This window comes from Solanum lycopersicum, chromosome 7, assembly GCF_036512215.1.
Source record: "Solanum lycopersicum chromosome 7, SLM_r2.1".
NCBI classification, from domain to species: domain Eukaryota; kingdom Viridiplantae; phylum Streptophyta; class Magnoliopsida; order Solanales; family Solanaceae; genus Solanum; species Solanum lycopersicum.
Genome location: NC_090806.1, coordinates 8,542,626 through 8,564,414, shown reverse-complemented (window position 1 = coordinate 8,564,414; position 21,789 = coordinate 8,542,626). Strand labels below are relative to the sequence as shown.

At 33.3% G+C, this 21,789-nt stretch overlaps 2 protein-coding genes across 3 annotated transcripts; one reads left to right on the top strand and one right to left on the bottom strand.

Annotated features, from left to right (window-relative positions):
* Positions 1-1,638: 1,638 nt before the first annotated feature.
* Positions 1,639-2,578, top strand: LOC101255212 (defensin-like protein). The gene is made up of 2 exons (XM_019214779.3): positions 1,639-1,775; positions 2,142-2,578. Exons 1-2 carry the CDS (start codon positions 1,712-1,714, stop codon positions 2,357-2,359), a joined length of 282 nt encoding a protein of 93 aa, XP_019070324.1. The 5' UTR covers positions 1,639-1,711; the 3' UTR covers positions 2,360-2,578.
* A 6,863-nt stretch (positions 2,579-9,441) lies between these two features.
* On the bottom strand, positions 9,442-20,909 carry LOC101254913 (uncharacterized). Of its 2 annotated transcripts, none has more exons than XM_004242836.5 (4): positions 20,846-20,909; positions 20,309-20,368; positions 18,554-19,033; positions 9,442-10,659 (listed from the first exon to the last, which is right to left on the bottom strand). In XM_004242836.5, exons 1-4 carry the CDS (start codon positions 20,879-20,881, stop codon positions 9,631-9,633), a joined length of 1,605 nt encoding a protein of 534 aa, XP_004242884.1. In that variant the 5' UTR covers positions 20,882-20,909; the 3' UTR covers positions 9,442-9,630. The 2 variants fall into 2 exon arrangements, with proteins under 2 accessions (XP_004242884.1, XP_025887686.1); XM_026031901.2 differs by having other exon boundaries at positions 18,554-18,924; positions 20,846-20,863.
* Positions 20,910-21,789: the final 880 nt, after the last annotated feature.

Here is a 21,789-nt window from a genome sequence, read left to right as displayed (position 1 = left end):
TTCTCCACTCTTTTCCCCCTCTCTCTGCCAGTCTCGCTCTTCTCCCTACTCCATATAACATGTAGCTACAAATTGTAATTATCAAACTATAGCTAATGGAGAGTAATTAATTATTTTTAACTAGCTATATGAAAGTTTCCCTTTATAATATATAGGTATTTAAATGTTCCCAACCTTATGGTAACTAGTATATTTGTTTGTGCTTAATTCAATAAAAAGAAAAATATAATACAATAGAAGCTTATGGTCCAGGTGAGGTCTTATGGTCATGCAAAAATAAGAAAATATCATGAATTCGTATGGCTAGATTTATATCTAGTGTTATGGTCATGCCAAAATTAGAAAAATAAAATGAAAGATAAAACAATTTCTGTTTGAAGAAAACTTTATGACTGAAATTGTGTCCTTGGCTTGGCCCAACTTTAGACATTTTTTTTAAGTTCAAGTTATTGAAAAAAAAAAATCCTCAAAAACTTTGAAGTTCAAAACAAAGAATTTGATGTTCAAATCACAAATTATAATTGGGAAATGAGGATTTAGGATCACAAACACATACCCAAATGATTTATCTCAAAAAATATTCTTTGAAATTGCCTTTACCTAGCTCCCATTTTTTTTAAAAAAAATGATGAAATGGAGATGAGACCCCGACTTTTGAAAAAAAAAACAATGGTAAAAACAATTCATTGCCATTGCGACTCCAAGGTTACGCAATCACAATGAGTATAGTGATCAACTCATTTAATTTGACAATTGCGATCACCACACAAGCCATGCGACCGCGATGGTCAGAGCACGAACTCTACGCGATCACGACATAACCCACATGATAACGATAAACAAAATACCATTATGCGATCACGAGAGTGAGTCCCGCGATCGCAATGAACAAAGTAATGGGCAACAAACATCATCACACACAACAACACCAAGACTCACTCAAAAACATGAAAACGACCCTCCAGATTCATTGAAAAGCCTGATCACACAAATCAAGTATGCTACTCTACTAATTTCGACGTTCCGAACTCCATGAACTATCGAAACACCGATTCGAAGTATTTTTGACCCGAAATTTATAAAAGTCACAATAAACTAATTTTCATTTGAATATACCAAACCGCCCTCGGAACCTCTAAAAATTCAACCTAGGCCTCACTTTGTCCTAGACTCATCCCTTAATCCAATGAAATCATCGGAATTCCGATCTAAGCTTCTAAACTCCAAATGTTAACCATAATTAACTCTTAACCTTATTTCACTTACACTTCAAACTCAAGGGCTCAATTCCCCAAAAGACACTGACACTAAAATTAACAACACTCTATAATTATTTTTAGGAGGAACATTATTTTTTTTTTGATTTTTGCACTAAATATTTGACAATCATATTAGAGCACGATCAAATTCGTATTCATGGAAAGAGGTTCGAACTATAATTTGAAATCTTTCTTTATCGATGGAGAGATTCAATTCTCTACTGAACTCCCCATTTTTAAAAAAAGAAAAGAAATGAAATAAGAACATGTTTATTGTATTTATGACCTACCAACAACCATTGCTTCACATATTATTGGCATACTCTTATAATTTCACTGCCTATAAATTACCTCCATTGAGTTACTTGTTTATTCACAACTCTAAATTGCATTCTTTCTTATTATTTTTTTAAAAAAACATTTCCAATCTTTTTCACTCATTAAAAGAAACTATGGCTCGTTTCATTTGCTTCATGACATTTGTGGTCTTGGCAATGATGCTCTTTGTTTCCTATGGTTTGTATTCATCATTTATTCCTCTTAAATAATGTGTAAAGTTACTCAAAAAAATTTTGGTCAAAATATTAACTACTCACCCCGTCTCAATTTATATGAATCAGTTTGACTTGACACACAGTTAAGATCTCTAATTCTGTTATGAAATCATAACAATAAAAAATGTAATAGGTTGCGAACCGTTCAAATAAAGCTTAAAGAATTGTGATTTGATACATGCTTTAAAGTTATTTGCTATACGTTTAACAACTATGAGAACTCTTGAAATAATTTGTTTGTTTACATTCCTTTAAATATTACACGAACAACGTTTCTTTCGTTTATGTCTCTTATTATAATATTGTAACTATTTTTGAATGATTGTAGACGTGCAAGCTCAGCCTATGTGTAAATCAACAAGCCAAACCTTCAAAGGATTGTGTTTTACCGACTCATCATGTAGAAAATCTTGTCTCAAAGAGGAGTTTGAAGGTGGACATTGTAGCAAACTTCAAAGAAAGTGCCTATGCACTAAGATTTGTGTATTTGACAAAATTTCAAATGAAGTTAGAACCAACTTTGGGTGGGGAAGCAAAAACTCTTAAGTGAAGTTGTGCTTGAAGATGAAATTATGATGGAGTAATTAAGTGATATTAATTAAGGATTTGAGTGTCAAAAACAAAATTAATAATCTTGTATTATTGACCTTTAGTAGCCAGTTAACACATTAAATAAGTTGAGACTCATGATTTATCCTTTTGGAGTCTTGTATCAGCTTTATGTTTGTTTTAATTTATGTATAAACTATGTTCTATGTTTTTTCATCACGGTTACAATTATTTTTTAAACAAGCCAAGATATCTCCTCCTTGAACAAAATAAGGAGTGATCTGAAGCAAGAGCTAGCCTTCAAACGCAGAGGTACATGTGTGTATATATATATAGCTCACACTATTTATGCTGGTTAGTGGTAAAATATCTCACAAAAGAACTATGTTTTCTCTTCTTCATGTGTTTCAATAACTTCCTCATTGATTTGATTTAAGCTTTCTTATGACTTTTCAAATGTTGCATTGACCTTGTTCCATGATCCATGATTTTGGCTTGACTAGCTTTACTACACTTTACTTGGTAATGTATTATCATATTTTGAACTCACTATATTATAACGTTTACGTTTACACATGTTTCATATATTCAATATATTCAAAGTATTGATGCATATTGTGCTTATGTTATTTTGTCATATAGGATGTGACGCTCCTCTAGCTAGTCGTGGCTGGTTGGATTGCTCCACTTAGCACTTGGATTGGTGAGTCCTCATGGTTCGAAGACAAGACTATGGTCATTTTATTACTTTTGACGTCCTTTCAATTTTCAAACTTTGTTTGTGGCTTAACCATATGTATTGTAGTAGAGGCTTTGATAGACATAGTTGATTTCTACATTATTTTAGTCATGTAATCTTTTTATATTTCCTTAAGTATGAGTTGAAAGAATTCTGAGACTTATACTTCATTCTTATGTTGAAATCTCTTTATTTGATATTCATAGTGTCATTCTTATATCAAGTGGTTTGTTTAGGGCCTCATGAGATCCTTTTCTTCATGTAACGTCTAAGGTGTACTTTAGATATCGTGACAAATAAGTATTATATAACAAATGTTAAATATGGATATTTGAGTAACTCATGAATACTGGTAAGTTCATACAAAATATTATCTAGAAATACTGATTTTATAGATGAAACTGCAAGCTCAAACTATCCATGAAGAAGAATGATCAAAATAATGAAAAATCATGTTTTATATAAGAAACCTGATTTTTGTGATAATCGTGAATTTAAAAAATAGGTTTACTTTGAGACTCCATGGGTGAAAGGACACTCATTGATGAAATAACACATACCTAAAATGGAAATCCTAGCTTGACTCGTTAAACTGAAACTTGAAGATAAAAAACCCTAGTTCTTGTTTTAGAGAAGTTTGATCGCATTGTCTAATAATTCTAAGTGTTTGGTGTGATGGTAGAGGTTTTAGTCTAGGAATCAAAAGAATGCCAAAATACCAAAATATCCCTAAAAATCTATCGACAGGTCTTCACTATTTGATCTAGATTTTCAGTTTCTAGGGTGTTACATATTTGGGCCTAAAATAATCAAACCTCAATATACTTCATACATAATGATTATTAAGAAAACTATGATATATTGAAGAATAAAAATGTAGATGCATACTCCTAAATGTTAAGGGATCATTTAACTTATAAATTTTATTGAGTTTCCAACATATTTTAGCTACTTAAATTTGTTTGCACATCACAAAAGTAATTTCAAAGTAAAATCTTGACTGATTTTGTTTATATCTCCACAATTAATATATTTTCCCTCTTTGTTGCCATGATTAAATTTTGAGAGAAAAATGAAAGTTCTATTTAATACAATTTACCACTTATGCTACTATGACTTTACAATTAACATACAAAGAATTAGAAAATTAATGTTATTTCCATTTTTCCCTTATAATTTATAGATTTTTAGATTCCTTCATTAATGATATATAAATATAGACATCTATATAATGTCTTTTTAATCTAAACATTGCTCACTCTTTTCCTTCTTTCCCAATAAATTCACTAAGTTTAGCTCTTCTAACTTGAATCGTACGATGAATAGAAATCCTTTTTGTTTGACAATTGAACATCAAAAGAACCTCATGGAGAATGATGATAAAAATTTGTCAAAGGGAAAACTTTTCATTCTATGTGGAATTCGAAAAGTGTATCTTAATTACTATTTCACACAGGATGGTAATTGGAGGTTTTATGATCGAACATATTTTATCTATGAGAACACAAGAAGATTGTGTTTTGACATAGAAGAACATGAAACATGGTCCTCTAAGTTCAATCAAATGGTTGAATACTTATATGTTCCTCTCATGTATCAACAAGAAATGGTTCAAGACATTAATGATAAGGCCTTGTTGATTGTTCAAGAAAATGATACATCTAACAATATCTCAATCATCATTGACATACCCCTTCGTATTCCTCAGACGATTGCAAATATTTATCAACATCATGATCACGAGGAAGCTAATGAGGATGAGATAGGGTTAATAGAAGAACAAGTCGCGATGGATTTGATGACCTTGGAAGAAACTCGTGTGTTTGCGCCTGTAATTCCAACATCAAAGGATGCTATTGAAGGGCTTGAGAAGGTGAAAATAGAGACATTGAATGGTGACAAGGGTTTTGGTGAAACTGGTATGATATGTCTTGGCAAGTTGATTACAAAGGACATTGTTGAACTAACTCGTATGCTTGCAAGCATGTTTTTCATGGAGATTGCATTATTCAATGGCTTGAAAAAAATCATGTTTGTCCCTTATGTCGCTTTAGAATGCCAATTGATAAACAAAATTAAAGCGTCTTATGTAGTGGTTGGCCTTATAAAGCTCTCACTAAGCCTTGCTTCCCTCTCTCATTCACTCATTAAGTGAAAAATAGTCGTCAACATTCTATATGTGACTTGATCGAGTCTATGCCCCATGGAGGGCTTTGTTTTTTTAATTGTTGTTTTGTTGTTATATTTTGTTTGAAGAAGTTACTTATATGTTAAGGGATAGATAGATCTTTACCATTTTATTGGATGTTCGAAAAGATATGGTAAGAGGGAAGACTTGTGGTCTTACCTCTTATATTTCCTATATTGAATAAGTAAGTTTGTTTTGAAATTAAATAATATTCTTCTATTTTTTGATTTACTCTTAATAACTGTTGTTATTTTAATTGTATCTAGTTATTATCTTCATTTTGTTTTGCATGTTTTTCTTAAATTTGTTAAGAAAAAAAGCAAAAATTTTAAAATTCTTTATATAGAGAGAAAACCAATTCATTCAAAAGGGTATTTTACAATTTAAAAAATGTTATGATCTATCATTTCTTAAGTCGTAATGACACCAGATCTAACTTGCTAGGCGAACCATTTCACATTTTAATACATTTGTGTTGTCAATTTGTGAGTTTTACCGACTTGTCATGTAGAAAAGCATGTATCAAACAAGATTTTGAAGGTGGACATTGTAGCAAACTCTTAAGAAAGTGCCTATGCACTAAGATTTCAGTGTCAAAAGCAACATTAATAATGTTGATACATTAAAAGTTTTGACACATTATTAATCCTTTTGGAGTCTTGTATCAACTTTATGTATGTGTCAATGAAAAATGATCTATTATGGTCTTTAATTTTATGAATAAACTGTATTATAGTTATTTGATCACTTTCTGTTCCATTTTTATTTTTTGAACAAACCAGGATATCTAGTTTTGAACGAAATAAAGAGTGAGCCAATGCAGGAGCTAATCTTCAAACATAGACGTACATATATATAAAGTAGGTCAATTTTAAACTTCTTTTTTATGTTTTTCTATGTACTTCGTGTTTGACACTCAAATTAAGGTTAAATTCATATTTAATTTGTGCAAGAAGTTTCATATTAAAGGGTAAAATTCTCTCTTCCAAATACTACTTTACTTTAGGTGATGATAAACGAGGACATAATATCATGAATTTTTGTGGTTGGATTTATATCAAATCTTATGGTTATGCAAAGATAAGGAAAATTAAATGAAAGATAAATAATTTATGTTTCATGAAAGCTATATATGACTGAAATTGTGTCCATGGCTTGGCCCAACTTTAGACATTTTGACCAAATATTTCGCAACCCAATAGGGAAAACCACATCGAAAAATAAGTTGAAACCAACCTTTAATCACCTTTTCCCTTAAAGTTCAAGTTCTTGAAAAATCTTCAACTTTTGAAGTTCAAAACCAAGAATTTGATGTTTAAAATCATAAATTACAGATGGGCAATGTAGATTTAGGGTCACAAATACATACTCAAATAGTCAATCTTGAAAAAACCCTTTGGAATCACCTTTATCGAGCTCCCGAAGTTCAAAATGGTGAAATGGGGATGAGACCCTTACTTTTGGACACAATGAAACCATCAAAATATGGATCCGGGTTGTCCGTGACCAGAAACTCATGAAAATTGCAATAAACTAATTTCCACATGAAAATACCAAACTGCTCTCGGAAACTCTTAAAATTCAACTAAAGACCTCACCTGGGCCTATACTCATTCCCCGAATCCAATGAAATCTTTGAAATTCCAATCTGAACATCCAAACTCCAAACATTGACCAAAGTTAACTCTTGACCTAATTTCAATTGACCTTCCAACTCAAGGGTTCAATTCGACAAGATCCTGACACTAAAAATGACAACACTCCTTATAAGTATGTAGAAAAACAGATACATAAGCATACATAAAAGAAACTGAAATAATTCATGGTCCTACTTTTAAATCATGGTTCTAACCATGGTAAATACCTCCTAAAATAACTAAAAAGTGAAATACAGAAAACTTATATAAAAATATTATAGTCCTAGAGAAACCAACTAAAATTCCGTGTTGCATTAGGAGCTGCAAATTCGAAATTGTGGAACTCAAACTTGTTGACAAGAAGGGATTTCGTAAATACATCGGCTAGTTGTTCTTTAGATTTGCAGTAAACAAGAATCACTTCTCTTTTTTCGGCACGTTCCTCATGAAAAAAATCTTGTCATTCATAGTGTTATTCTTTCTATAGGACATCGAATTATGCGAAATAACTCTTGCAGTTTGATTATCAGCATGAATCTTAGTATTAGCCTTTTGTTTCATATGCAAATTAGAAAATATTTTTCTCAGCCATAAGGTTTGATTTACCGCTCCCATTGCTACAATAAATTCAACCTCTGTTGTGGATTGTTCGATAATTTTCTACTTGTGGGAACACCAAGAGGAAATCCTTGATTCTAGACTAAAGCAATATCATGAAGAACTTTTCAAGTATTCAATGGATCCAAGCAAATCATATATGAGAATTCATACAACATTAAATTCTCACACTTGATGAATTTGACACCATATTCGACAGTACCCTTAATGTATCTTATAATTCTTATTTTGCTCGCAAATGTATTTCAGTAGCACAATGCATAAATCTAAGTAAAAGACTTACAACAAATAAAAATATCCGACCTTGCAACAATAAGATACATCAAACATCTAATCAAGCTTCTAAACTTTCCTTCATCAATTTTATTAGTTCCACCCTCTTTGCTTAACTTCCCCTTTGGATTCATTGGTGTGCTTGTCGCCTTGCAATTTTCCGTATGGAGTTTCTTTAGTATCTCTCCAGCATCATTCTTTTGGTAGATACAAATTTCATCACAACCTTGCTTATTTCCACTCCCAGAAAGTTTGACATCAGCCCCAGGTTTATCATCTCAAAGACTTGCATCATTTTCTTCTTCAATTCTTCAACCAGCAATACATTGTTTTCTGTCACCAAGAGATCATCAATATAAAGGGAAACGATAAGAACATCAGTTCCTTTACGCTTGACATGAAGTGCAACTTCAATTACACTTTGTTCAAACCCCAAACTAAACAAGTGATCATCAATCCTGCTATACCAAGCTTTTGGAACTCGTTTTAAGCCAGATATATCCTTTTTAAGCAGACGCAATTATATTTTTAATTTTTCTGGAATCTTATAAATAACTCATTTGACTATCTGAAATTTTACCTTATTGGTGAGTGTACGATTCCCACATTATATTCTCCTACCCCATTTTTTTTAGAAAAAAGAAAAAAAGAAAAGAAAAGAAAGAAGAACATGTTAATTGAGTTTATGACCTACCAACAACCATTGGTTCACATATTATTGACCCATTCTTACAATTTCACTCCCTATAAATTACCTTCATTGTGTAACTGGTTTATTTTTAACTCTAAATTACATTCTTCTTATTATTAGAAAAAGACATTTCCAATCTTTTTCACTCATTAAAAGAGACTATGGCTCGTTCGATTTGCTTCATGGCATTTCTGGTCTTGGCAATGTTACTCTTTGTTTCCCATGGTTTGTCTTCATCATTTAGTCCTCTTAAATAATGTGTAAAATTACTCTATTTTTGGTCAAAATATTAAGTACTCCCTCAATTCTAATTTATATAAGTTAGTTTGACTTGACATGAAGTTGTTTATGAAAGAAAGATTGACTTTTGAAAATTATAGTATAAAATAAGTAAACCTAAAGGATTGTGACTTATAACATGCTTTAAAGTTATTTGACAACTATGAAAAAAACTAAAATAATCTGTTTGTTTATATTCCTCTAAATATTATAGGAGCAATATTTATTTCGATTACGTCTCTCTTATTCTAACATTTGTGAATGATTGTAGAGGTGTAAGCTCAGTAAATTTGCAAATCCCCTAGCCAAACCTTCAAAGGATTATGTTTTACCGACTCTTCATGTACAAAAGCTTGTCTCACAGAGGAGTTTACAGATGGACATTGTAGCAAACTCCTAAGAAAGTTCCCATGCACAAAGATTTGTATATTTGATAAAAAATCAAATGAAGTTAAAACAACTTTGGGTTATGTGAAGCTTTGCTTGAATAAGAGATTATGATGGAGTAATTAAGTGAGATTAACTAAGGATTTGAGTGTCAAAAACAAAATTAATAATGTTTTATTATTGGCCTTCAGTAGCCATTTGACACAATAAATAAGTTGTGACACCTCATTAATCCCTTTGGAATATTGTAACAACTTTATGTATGTCTTAATGAAAAATGATTCGTACGAACTATGTATTACGCTTATTTGATCACTTTTTGATACGATTAGTTTTCTGAACAAACCAAGTTATCTAGTTTTGAATGAAATGCATAGTGATTCTAAGCAAGAGCCTTCAAATGCAGACGTACATAGCATGAATGGTAAACTTTGTTGAGATGAAACATAATATTTTTCAAAAATCACAAACAACCACAGTGCTAAGTAGAGGATCAGCAGCCCCTTTAAGAAAAGCTCCTTTGTCCTTAACTCGAATGAGATAATCCATAGCTCTCTTTGTGATGATTTCCCCTGGGATTAGCATGGGGATACCTGGAGGGAAAGGGCATATAAATTCTCCACAAACTTCCCCGATACTTTTTTCAAAATTCACTTTCTTTTTCTTAGCAAAAAAGGCTTCTCTTGGTGTACAACTCATGTAAACTTCTCCAAATGGCACCCTATCCATTCCATGATCTATTTTGATAATCTCTCTTTCTTCTTGAAAGAAGTTGATTGATAAGTACTTCAATCCACTAACAAGTCTTTGAGTATGTTCTTTAGTTGTTCCTAAACTAAAGGCTAATGTGAAAGATTGAGTTCCAATAAGTTCTGGCTGAATTCCATGACTTGTTGACAATATGTTATATGCTTCTAAACCCGACAAGCCAAGTTCTTGTACGCCAATTGTCATCCTCAAAGGATCCATAAAAGAGAAATTGTTGGAGAAACAAGAGAGATCCAAAAGTGAGACTCCAGGAATGTGGTTTATTAGTTCTTTCACTTGTTGGACTAGTTCCATTACTTCACTGAAAAGGGTGTTTGGATTTTTACTTAATTCATCTCTAGTTGCATCCAAGGAAGCTAATAAAACCCAATTTGGACTAGTGGTATGTAAAGATTGAAGACATTTGTGCACTCTATCTCTATCGATGCTATCCCCGGATAAGTGTAGCATTGATGATTGGGAAAATGAGCACAAAACTTTGTGTGTAGATTGTATGACAAGATCTGCTCCTTGAGAAAGAGCTGTTTTAGGCATATCAGGATGAAATTTGAAGTGAGACCCATGTGCTTCATCCACAATTAGAGGGATACCATGAGAATGACATATTTGAGATATCTCAGAAATATTGCTACATACTCCATTATAAGTTGGTGATGTAATAAAAACTCCTGCTGCCTTTTTGCCTTCCTGTTCCAGTTCTTCAATTGCTATTTTCACCTGAACAATATGGAAACAATATCTAACATATTTTTAAAGCAAAATTCATTGCTAATTTGATTTGATGATGAATTATCATTAAATTATGTTAGTTACAAGCAATTTACGACAGATCAACAATAACTTAGTAGCTCATTTCAGTTTAATTTATTGTTTGTAGTGAGTGTATCTAATGTTTATATGTTGGAAAACTATATGCACAACAGAAGCATACCAGAATCATACAACTTATATGAATAATAGACAACACGCTGTTTATGCTAGAAAAACTACAATCATGTTATAACATATAAAACTTTTTGAATTTAATTTCAGAAAATACCCTCAAGTGAATCCACACGTTAGTCGGCAAACTACAACCATCAAGCAAATCTACAAGGTAGTCCACGAACTAGACGACAGTTCTGTGGTGTTCTACAGTGATTTCAAGTTCACTTCTGAAATATCTTAACACTTGGATGGACAAGTATTTTATAGAAAAACTTCTCTTCTTTAAAGGGATTGAAAAATCTCTATTTATAGAGATTTCTTCCTAGTCCAAGGAGAAGGAATACTATGTCTTTCCTTAGATTAGAAAGATATGTACATCTCCCTTTCGTTAAAAAAGAAAAAGTCACACCCTTCTCCCTTTCGTTAGAATAGAAAAAGTGATATACTTCTCCATTTCCTTAGAACTGTAACACCTCAAAACTAGAAAAAACTAGAAAAAAGTTTAAAATCTGAAAATACTTATTTTTGAAAAGAATAAGAAAATCAGGAAAATTTGTATATGTTAGGAAAGTGAGTTTTGATCATTTTCAAACGACCACAACTCCTAACTCAAGATGAGTTAGGAGTAGTTCCAGATATGGTTACAAAGACCTTATAATCTTTCCAACGCCGCTGAGTTTGCACGATTTGGATCTCGTATGAGTGAGTTACGCCTTTTTGAAGTTGGGTTGTTAGGGACATGGACATTTCGAGGTTGATGACATGAGAAGTAGGATGAGTTTGTGTGTTACTGGATTATGTCGTTCTTCTAGAATAGAGTTTCGGGCAGTAATGCTTGTTAGGGACATGGACATTTCGAGGTTGATGATCTATGTGCAGCAGGTACAGAAAGAAAAAGATAATGAACAGAGAGAAGTTCAAGAATAAGAGAGCTAAGACATGGAATGAGTTCGGGAAGCAGAAGAGTAATGTCAAACGGTCATCCTTTCGACAAAAACCAAAAGGTCCCGCTCCATTCTCTTATAGTGCACCTGCACCTAAGAACAAGGGTGAGTACTATCGTCAAAATTCCATGGTTAAACCTGAATATTCACAGGGTAGTGTGGTGCAAGGGGGTAGTAAGCCTCCTGCCTATGCCAAGTGTGGTAGAAACCACTCTGGTGTTTGTCGTGAGGACTCCACTGGATGTTTCAAGTGCAACCACTCTGATGTTTGTCGTGAGGACTCCACTGGTTGTTTCAAGTGCAGTCATATCGGGAATTTCAGGAGAGAGTGTCCAAAGAATAAGCAGGAAAATGGTAGTGGGGAAATAGATCCCAATCTTCATTAGATGCTCCACCAGACAAGGATGCACCTTGAGGAGCTACTTTTGGTACTAGCAGGGGAACAAACTGCTTGTATGCTCTCAACAACCGCCAAGAGCATGATAATTCGCCAGATGTTGTCACTGGTATGATTAAAGTCTTTGACTTTACTGTATATGAATTGCTAGACCCAGGAGCGAGTTTATCTTTTGTAACTCCATATGTTGCCATGAACTTTGATATTATTCCTAAGCAACTTAGTGAACCATTTAGTATTTTTACACCTGTTGGTGAGTCCATTCTATCAGAGAGAGTCTATCCTGGTTGCCCCTTTCCCGTTAATCACAAAAGTACCATGGCTGATTTAATTGAGTTAGGCATGATAGACTTTGATGTCATTCTTGGTCTGGATTGCTTACAACTTGTTATTCCTTAGTTGATTGTATAACTCGAGTAGTCAAGTTTCAGTTTCCAAAATGAGCCAGTCTTAGAGTGGAAAATCAGTTCAGCAGTGCCTAAGGGTCGTTCAATTTCGTACCTTCAGGTGAGGAAGTTAGTTTCTAAAGGGTGTGTCTATCACTTAGTTCGAGTTAATGACTCTAGTGTTGAGATTCCTCCTAGTCAGTTCCAGTAGTAAAAGAGTTTTCAGAAGTTTTTCAAGATAATCTTGTTGAAGACCCTCTTGAGAGAGATAGACTTTGGTATAAATATTCTTCTAGATACTCGTTCTATCTCTATCCTGCCATATTGGATGGCTAAAACAGAGTTAAAAGAATTGAAGAAAAGTTGAAAGATCTGTTAGATAAGGGTTTTATTCGACCAAGTGTCTCACCTTAAGGGCGCGATGGTCTTGTTTGTGAGAAAGAAAGATGGTTCCCTTAGAATGTGTATAGATTACCGTTAATTGAACAAGGTTACCATCAAGAATAAATATCCTCTTCCAAAGATTGATGATATTTTCTATAAATGTCATGGTACTTCTTGTTTTTCCAAGATTGACCTCAGATTAGACTACCATCAGTTGAATGTTAGGGAATGTGACATTCCAAAGACAACTTTCAGAACTAGATATGGGCATTGTGAGTTGTTGGTCATGTCCTTTGGGTTGACCAATGCACTAGCGGCATTCATGGACCTTATGAATAGAGTCTTCAAACCTTATTTTGATATGTTTGTTATCATTTTAATCGGTGACATACTAATCTATTCAAGGAATGAAGAAGATTATGCTAGTCACCTCAAGATAGTCCTCCAGACCTTGAAGGATAGAGAGTTTGTATGCCAAGTTCTCCAAGTCTGAATTTTTGCTTGAGTCTGTGGCCTTCTTGGGTTATATATTTTTAGGTGATAGTATTAGAGTGGAAACCCAGAAAACTTAGGCAGTACAGAATTGGCCTAGATCCACATCTCCAACTAATATTAGGAATTTCTTGGGCTTGGCTGGCCACTATAAGAGATTTGTAGAAGGTTTTTTTTGTTTTTTCGTCTCCTTTAACGAAGTTGACTCAAAAAATAATGAATTTTAAATGGTCTGAATCTTGTGAGAAAATCTTTCAACAGTTGAAGGAGAGGTTGACTAATGTAGTAGTTTTGACTTTACCAGAAGGTACTCAAGGTTTTTTGGTGTATTGTCATGCATCTAGAGTAGGTTTGGGTAGAGTATGCCTCTAGGCAGTTTAAATTTCATGAGAAGAATTACCCAACCTATGACTTAGATTTGGCTGTTGTAGTTTTCGCCTTGAAGATATGGCATCACTATCTGTATGGTGTTCATGTTTATGTATTCACTGGTCATAAAAGCCTACAATATGTGTTTACTCAGAGAGAGCTTAATCTCACACAAAGTAGGTGGTTAGAATTGCCCGAGGATTATGACATGAGTATTCTTTACCATCCAGGTATGGCTAATGTGGTTGCCGATGCCTTAAGCAGGTTGCCTATGGGTAGTACCGCCCATCTTGAAGAAGAGAAGAAATAACTAGCAAAAGATGTGCATAGACTTGCATGCTTACGAGTCCGACTCTTGGATTCCACAAAGGAGGAATAATGGTGACAGAAAGGGTTGAGTCATCATAAGTGCCAGAAGTGAAAGAGAAGCAAAACCAAGATCCCATTTTGCTTGAATTGAAGGAAAATGATCATGAGCAAAGAGTGTTGGATTTTAAACAAATGGGAGATGGTGCATTGAGATATCAAGGTATATTGTCTGCACCTATGATGGATGGACTTCAAGAGAGTATCATGAAGGAAACTCATAACTCCAGATATTTCATTTATCCTGGTTCCACAAAGATGTACTACGATTAGAGAGAAGTATATTGGAGGAGCTGTATGGAGAATGACATTGCTGAATTTATTGCCAAGTGCTCGAATTGCCAACAAGTTAAAATAGAGCACCAAAGGCCCAGATGTTTGGCTCAGAATATAGAACTTCCAAAATAGAAGTGGGAGATGATTAATATGGATTTCATCACAGGTTTACCCAGATCTCATAGGCAGAATGATTCTATTTGGGTGATTGTCGATAAAATGACAAAATCAACCCACTTCTTGCCATAAAGACTACTCATTCGGTAGAAGGATTAAGCTAAATTGTATATTCAAGAGGTGGTAAGACTTCATGGAGTTCCGGTCTCCAAAATTTCACATTGTGGCGCATAATTTATTGCACAATTTTGGAAACGCTTTCAGAAAGGTTTGGATTCAACGGTGAACTTAAGTACTGTCTTTAATCCTCACACTGATAGAAAAACAGAGCGTACAATTCAGACATTAGAAGATAATTAAGGTCATGCGTGATCGATTTAATAGGGAGTTGGGATGATTACCTACCTCTCATTGAGTTTGCTTACAAAATATACCACTCTAGCATCCAAATGGCTCCTTATGAAACTCTTTATGGGAGAAGATGCAAATATCCTATTCAATGGTTTGAAGTTGGTGAAGCAGGGTTGATAGGAACAGATTTAATTCACCAAGTTATGGAGAAGGTGAAGGTGATTACGGAGAGATTGAAAACGGCATGAAGTCGTCAAAATCCTTCCTTGATGTTAGGAGGAGGCCGTTAGAGTTCGAAGTAGATGATTGGGTGTATTTAAAAGTTTCACCCATGGAAAATGTTATAAGGTTTGGTAAGAAGGGGAAACTCAGTCCTCGGTATATTGGACCTTATCGCATAGTCAAGACGATTGACAATGTAGTTTATGAGTTGGAGCTACCACAAGAGTTAACAGAAGTTCATCCGGTGTTTCACATCTCTATACCGAAGAAGTGCATGGGTGATCCTTCATTGATAATTCCAATTGAAAATATTGGAATCAATGATAGTTTATCTTATAAATAGATTCCGGTTGAGATCTTAGATAGCTAAGTTTGCAAGTTGAGAACAAAAGAGGTAGCATCAGTCAAGGTCCTTTGGAGGAACCAATTTTTTGAAGAATATTTTTGGGAAGCTGAAGAGGACATGAATAAGAGACATCCACATCTCTTTAAATCCGGAGAAAATGTAGACAGTACTATCTAGTTATGTGTAAGCATGTTATTGTAGCAATTTCTTGTTTGGTGTTTGAACTTGAAATTACTACCCTTAGTCTAGTATGGATAATTTCATTCGAGGACGAATGTTCCCAAGGGGAGATATTGTAACACCTCGCAACTAGAAAGAAATAGGAAAGCGTTTACAAACTGAAAATACTTATTTTTGGAAAGAATAAGAAAATCTCGAAAATTTATCCTAGTTAGGAAAGTGAGTTTCGATCATTTTCAAAACTACCGTAACTCCTAGCTCAGGATGAGTTAGGAGTAGTTAAATATATGGTTGGAAATTCCTTAGAATAACCATTTTAACGCCGCCAAGTTTGCGTGATTTTGATATCATATGAGTGAGTTATGGCTTTCAGAAGTTGGGCTATTGGATCAAGGAAAGTCCAATCTGGATTTAGGAATGGCAAAGTTGTCTTTTTGTTACCTAATTTAATTAATTTGTTTTAGGTATTAAATTGGGGTAAAAACAAGACTTCATTTAGTTTAGAAAAACGAGAATTCACGTCAGGGCTTTGAGAATGGACAAGAGAAGAGAAGAAAAAAGAGGGTAAGATTCGCCAAGATCGTCAAATTAACTTGAGGGTTTCATCGGGGGTGATTCCTAAAAGGTTATGTGAGTCTTCCATAATGTTGGGTTCATTAACCCACATGCCAGGCATGTTTTATTCAACGTGATTTCATTCTGAAAGATTGGATTTTGAATGTTCCTGAATGTTGTTCTTGAATTGCTTTCGTTCTTGAACATGAGTTGAAGTTTATGAATTTCTTGAGGTAGAAAGTGTTGTTTCTTAAGTTCTTTGAGTTAGATCCTAGTATATATGAATTGGGTACATAGATCTACGGTGATTTCAAAAAAGAAATCGAATCAGAATGATTTAAGGTCAGGAAAGCGAGATGAAAATACGTCAGGCGTCACCTGGGCAGGGCCAGGTGAGGCGCACCCCACCTACGCCTTAGAGCCTGGGGCGGTGCGCTAGCAGTTCACATGAAAGGAGCCTTAATCAAATGAAGTTGGCGCGATGCGCCCAAAACATACATGAATTGGCATATTTTGCTAGTTTTCGTAGTTCAGTCTAATTAAGCCTCTCTAAAGTGTTTAATACTTCCTAATGATTCTAACTGCTCTAAATGACTTCTAATCATATAGAAATCATCAAGAAACATGAATTACAACCTTGAATCCATAACCTCATATTCAAGGAAGGTTTAGAGCCACGTCTAGAATGTTCTTAGAGTCCTTTCAATAAGTCTTTTACAAATACTTTTAAACTTATTTTAAGACTTAAAGATCAAATTGAGTAAATATTAAAGATAAGAACAATAAGTTCATTTCAAGTTTCATAAGTTTATTAAAAAAAATTTAATGTCGTTTCAAGACTTGAGTTTGAGTTCAGTTCCGAGTATAGTGAAGTCTTTTCTATTTCACAAAAGTATAAAATGTTTTCACCTTTAAAAAGAATGGAAATTGAGATTTCCAAAAAGCCTTCGGGGTAGTTTTCAGAAAAGAGTATAGCTTATTTAATGACGCAAGCAGGGTAACTAAGACTCCCAACATAAGTAGTAAGTTTTAATAACATAAGAGCCAGTATATTTTAGGAGTAGTATTGAGCATCGAATTACGGACGAGCACGAGTTCAGATAACTCACATCTCCCAATAAAATCATGTAGCCACCATGTGTAGAGGGTCATACTTTTTAGATGAACCATTTTCATAGTAGACTACTGGATCCATTAGGCAGTTCAGGTCTAATACCTTTGGTCGGGTATAGGATGCGGTGGCAGCATGAGGTAGATTGTTGTATCATCACTATAGCTCTTAAGTCATAGTTTTCGGTTAGAGAAACTCCCACAGAAGTTTAATGTATTTATATAAATATATACATCAGTTTATTTGTATTTTTACATACATATTAGAGTTGTTTGTATCTTTGTATACATTCAAAGTTTACAAAATGTTGTTAAACACCTTTTGTTTATATTTCACTTGCTTTTGAATTGCTTTATTTTGAAAAGAGTTAGTAATATTGAGTTATGTTATTCATGAGCTGAGAAGATCCAAGGTAAGTGTTGCTTCTTACTCTTTTCAAGCATAAGTTGTTTTAGCATTCCAACTGGCATACTTTTATATTCAATGTTCTGATGCCAGTTGGTCTGCATCGTATCATAATGCAGGCGCACATAACGAGAATCAATATCTAGCGCACCGTTAGTCCAGTTGAGCAATCCAGAGTCAGTTGGTGAGTCTCCTTGCATTGAAGAGGACATCTTTTATTGTTTTCTAGTTAATACATTTGGATGTTGTGAAATTTGTCCCAACATCCATCTTAGTCATTTTAGAGGTTTCGTAAACAGTTAGTAGTTCAGTTGTCTTTACACTATTTTTCGAAACATTATTCAAAGACTTGAGTTTCTATTTGGGCTAAGTACTTATATATATCTTCGAGCTATATTTTTTATGTTTAAGTCTTCCACTGAGTTAAGAAAGTCAGGAAAAAGGTCCACTCGAGGCCAACAATGGTCATTGAGTGTCGGTCACACCCAGGGTGTAGGCTCGGGGTGTGACAAACTTGGTATCAGAGCACAGAATTCAAGAATCCTAGGGAGTTTATGGAGACGTGTATGCTGAGTCCTGGTTATCGGTGTGAAGCACGCCACATCTATAATTAGGAGGCTGCAACATTTAGGAAATTCTTCACTTCTTTCATATTTCTTTCGTGCGTTAGAGTTTTTCTCTAAAAGTTCCCTTTAACTTTGTCTAATATGATACCTATGTCCTACAATTTTTAGTGTGTACAAACATACATCTAAACTTGTATAAGGTTTAACAAGTAATTACCTGTGAGGGGGTAACACCTCCAGCAGTATCCCATTGAAGATTATATTCAGGAAGAATGTACTTTGGTAAAGCACCACAAAGTACCATTGCTGAAGTGGCTGAAACATGTGAGTTTCTTGCAAGGATTAAGGTATCACCAGGTGAACAAGTTGACATAATTGCTGCTAAAATACCACAAGTTGTCCCACAAACTATGAACCATGTTTGAGATGCACCAAAGAGGTCAGCAGCCATTTTTTGTGCTTCTAATAAAGGTCCAGTTGGATAACTAAATCTATCAAGCTCTGGGAGCTCAGTTGCATCATGAAGAAATGGACCAATACCGATAACATCGACTAGTGAAGATGGTGCAGCCATGCCTCTTTTGTGACCTGGAAAATGGAAAGGTGCTGAATTTTTCTTGACTGATGTTTTTATGGCATTCACTAAAGGTGGGAGTACTTCCTGCTCTCTTGGTCCCATGATCAAACTATCATGCTCCTGTGAAATGTTTTTCATAATATTTAAAAAAGTTATTTTATTTTGTATGGGGATGGTGGAGGTATGGGGTAGAGTAAAAAAAGAATCTAATTTAAGGTATGATGAGAGTTTTGAAAAGTGTTTATCTTAATGAGAAAAATAAGTTGATTTGGAATAATTTTCCAAAAATAGAAGAATTGGAAAATATTTTCATTCATACCAAGCACACCCTAATAGTCAATTATTATTATGGAAAAATAAATAAAATAATTTGATTAAAAGATATAACATGAGTTTCTTCCTTTTTCTTGAAAGTGTATTTGAAATAATCTTCAAATTGTTGAGAGTAGAGTGTGTTAGAATTGTGAAATTAGATGTTTCTCTCATTCTACAATCTTTCATTTGTTTGATTGGAGAAGGGCCTAAAATACCTCTCAAGTATTTGAATTGGTACAAAATCATCCTCCATTCACCTTTCAGTCTTAAAATATCCTTGTCGTCCACCTTTTGACTCAAAAATACCTTTATGTCTAAGGATTATACTTCAATATTGTACCAAATCTCATTGTTTAAGGTCGTTTTAGGTCATTTTCCATTAAATTAATTTGAAATTACTCAATATATAAACTTACATAATTGACTTTATTTTGAATTTCATAGTAGATTAAAATTAAATGAGGTTAGACATCTACTCTCTACAGCCCCCCCCCCCCTCCCCACACTTCTTATCTCTTTAGTTTTTTTTCTATTTGGATCTTTTTCACCATTAATTTTTTTTCAATTTATGACAAACAAGAGAGAAAAAAAGGAGAAAAATAATGATGCATTCATATAGAACTAATTAGTTCATTCAAAGAAACATGATTAGGCAAATATGTATGAATATTGCATTTTTCTTTTGTGTGTACCCAAAATTCAAAATAAAAGAATAAAAATAATTATTCTCTTATCCCAGCCTCATCCCACTATAGAAATAATACAAATTGAAAGAATATATAAACATGTGAGTTCAATTCAAATTTGAGTCCTGGATATTGTAATTAAGAATAAAAAATTTAAAAAAGAGAATAAAAGAGAAAATGAACAAGACATTTGAATAATTGATAGAAAATTTTATATTAATAAAAATAATAAATTTTTTTAGATGGACAATCAGTTGAGGTGAGCATGAATTTTAAGTGGATCCTCATTTATGACTTCGGTTCCGTTATAATAGGTTTTTCAAATTCATAAACTTTTAACTCAAGAATATATGAAACACTAAAACAATATAAAAGAGGGAAAATGGCAATCAACCTGTTGCTCAGGAGTGGCCCTTCTTGTTATGGATTGCTTGACAAAAGTTGATCCACAACCCTACATATATAAATACAAGTGTTGAAATGATAATAAACGATTAGTATTTGATAAAAAGATATTGATAAATATTTTTTTTCTATTAAAATATCCTTATAAACATATTAATAATATACATTTCAAAAGTATATTTTGCATTTAAGAAGTGTGAATGATGAAAAAAAATGATATACTATAAAAATTACCTAAAGAAAAGGAATATTAGATAACCGTAAAAAGTTAAATCAAACAAAATATACTTATAAATCATATAAACATACATAAAGCTGATCAATTTTTAATTGATTTTGATTTAAAAACACTTTCAATATGTATCAAATGCATAAATAGATAAAAATGTCAATTAATTAATCAAAAACACTCTACTTATACTGCTAATATTTTCTTGTTTATAGTTTTGCCAAAACCATGAGATCCCTATACGTACAAGGTATAAAAAATTATTATCTGTATTTGAAGGGAGAAAGAAGTACTTACAATTTTATGGAAGGGAGAAATTATTGATAGAAACATTCTGATAGAGTAATATGAGGAGGAAAAAGTAGATATATATATATATATATATATATATATATATATATATATATATATATATATATATAAGTCTTAAAATTTTGGTTAATAATTAATATTTCATGTGACTAAATTTTAATGAAAAACAATTAAATAGTTTGAGTGACTTTCTATACAAAGAAGTCATAGTTGAGTGACATTCTGTGCAAAGAAATCATAGTTGAGTGACTTTTGAGTTGAAAATAAAAGTTGACTGACTTTCTGTGAAATCAATTAATAGTTGAGTAACCATCAAAATTATTAACTCAACTGAATAGGGTACGATATATTCTACAAATTCAACCCCATATGTTTTGAGTAGAGCCAACACATTAGGCTTGTATACAGTGCAATTCATATTTCCTGTGTGGTTTGCCAGCTTTTACACAATTGGGGATTTATCTAATGTACACAAGTGCTCACCCAAAGGGCAGACACTGTGGCAAAAAGGATAGCAGCCGCAGGTTATCCTTGGGCGTTCACCGCCCCTCCCCCCACCCACTCCAAAAAAAAACAAGCAATTTATATCTATATTTATATCTATATATATAGCTAAGAGCTATATAACAACGAATTAGATGAGAATTATAAATAAAATATGTAGCTAATGCCATATTTCTTAGTAGAGCGATCTCACGAACTAATTAAGTTCTTTGGAGTGTTCTTATAGGTTATGTTTGGTATGCAGGACAATGTTTTCCTCGAAAACAAGTAGATTTTTGACTTGGTTTTTCATGTTTGGTTGGTGAATAGAAAATACTTTTCGAAAATGATTTTCTTGGGGGGGGGGGGGGGAGTTGAGGGTGAAAAAATGAATTTGAAGTTGAATATATTTTTTAGGGAAAATGCATAAGTACCCCCCAACTTAT

Bases quoted from the DNA above. Each gene is read 5' to 3' on its own strand.
- LOC101255212 (XM_019214779.3), top strand. From the start codon at position 1,712: ATGGCTCGTTTCATTTGCTTCATGACATTTGTGGTCTTGGCAATGATG. The intron at 1,776-2,141 runs GTTTGTATTCAT...GAATGATTGTAG, and splicing joins GATGCTCTTTGTTTCCTATG to ACGTGCAAGCTCAGCCTATG.
- LOC101254913 (XM_004242836.5), bottom strand. From the start codon at position 20,881: ATGTTTCTATCAATAATTTCTCCCTTCCATAAAATT. The intron at 20,369-20,845 runs GTAAGTACTTCT...TTATATATGTAG, and splicing joins TTTCTCCCTTCCATAAAATT to GGTTGTGGATCAACTTTTGT. The intron at 19,034-20,308 runs GTTGATTGCCAT...AACATTTCACAG, and splicing joins GGGCCACTCCTGAGCAACAG to GAGCATGATAGTTTGATCAT.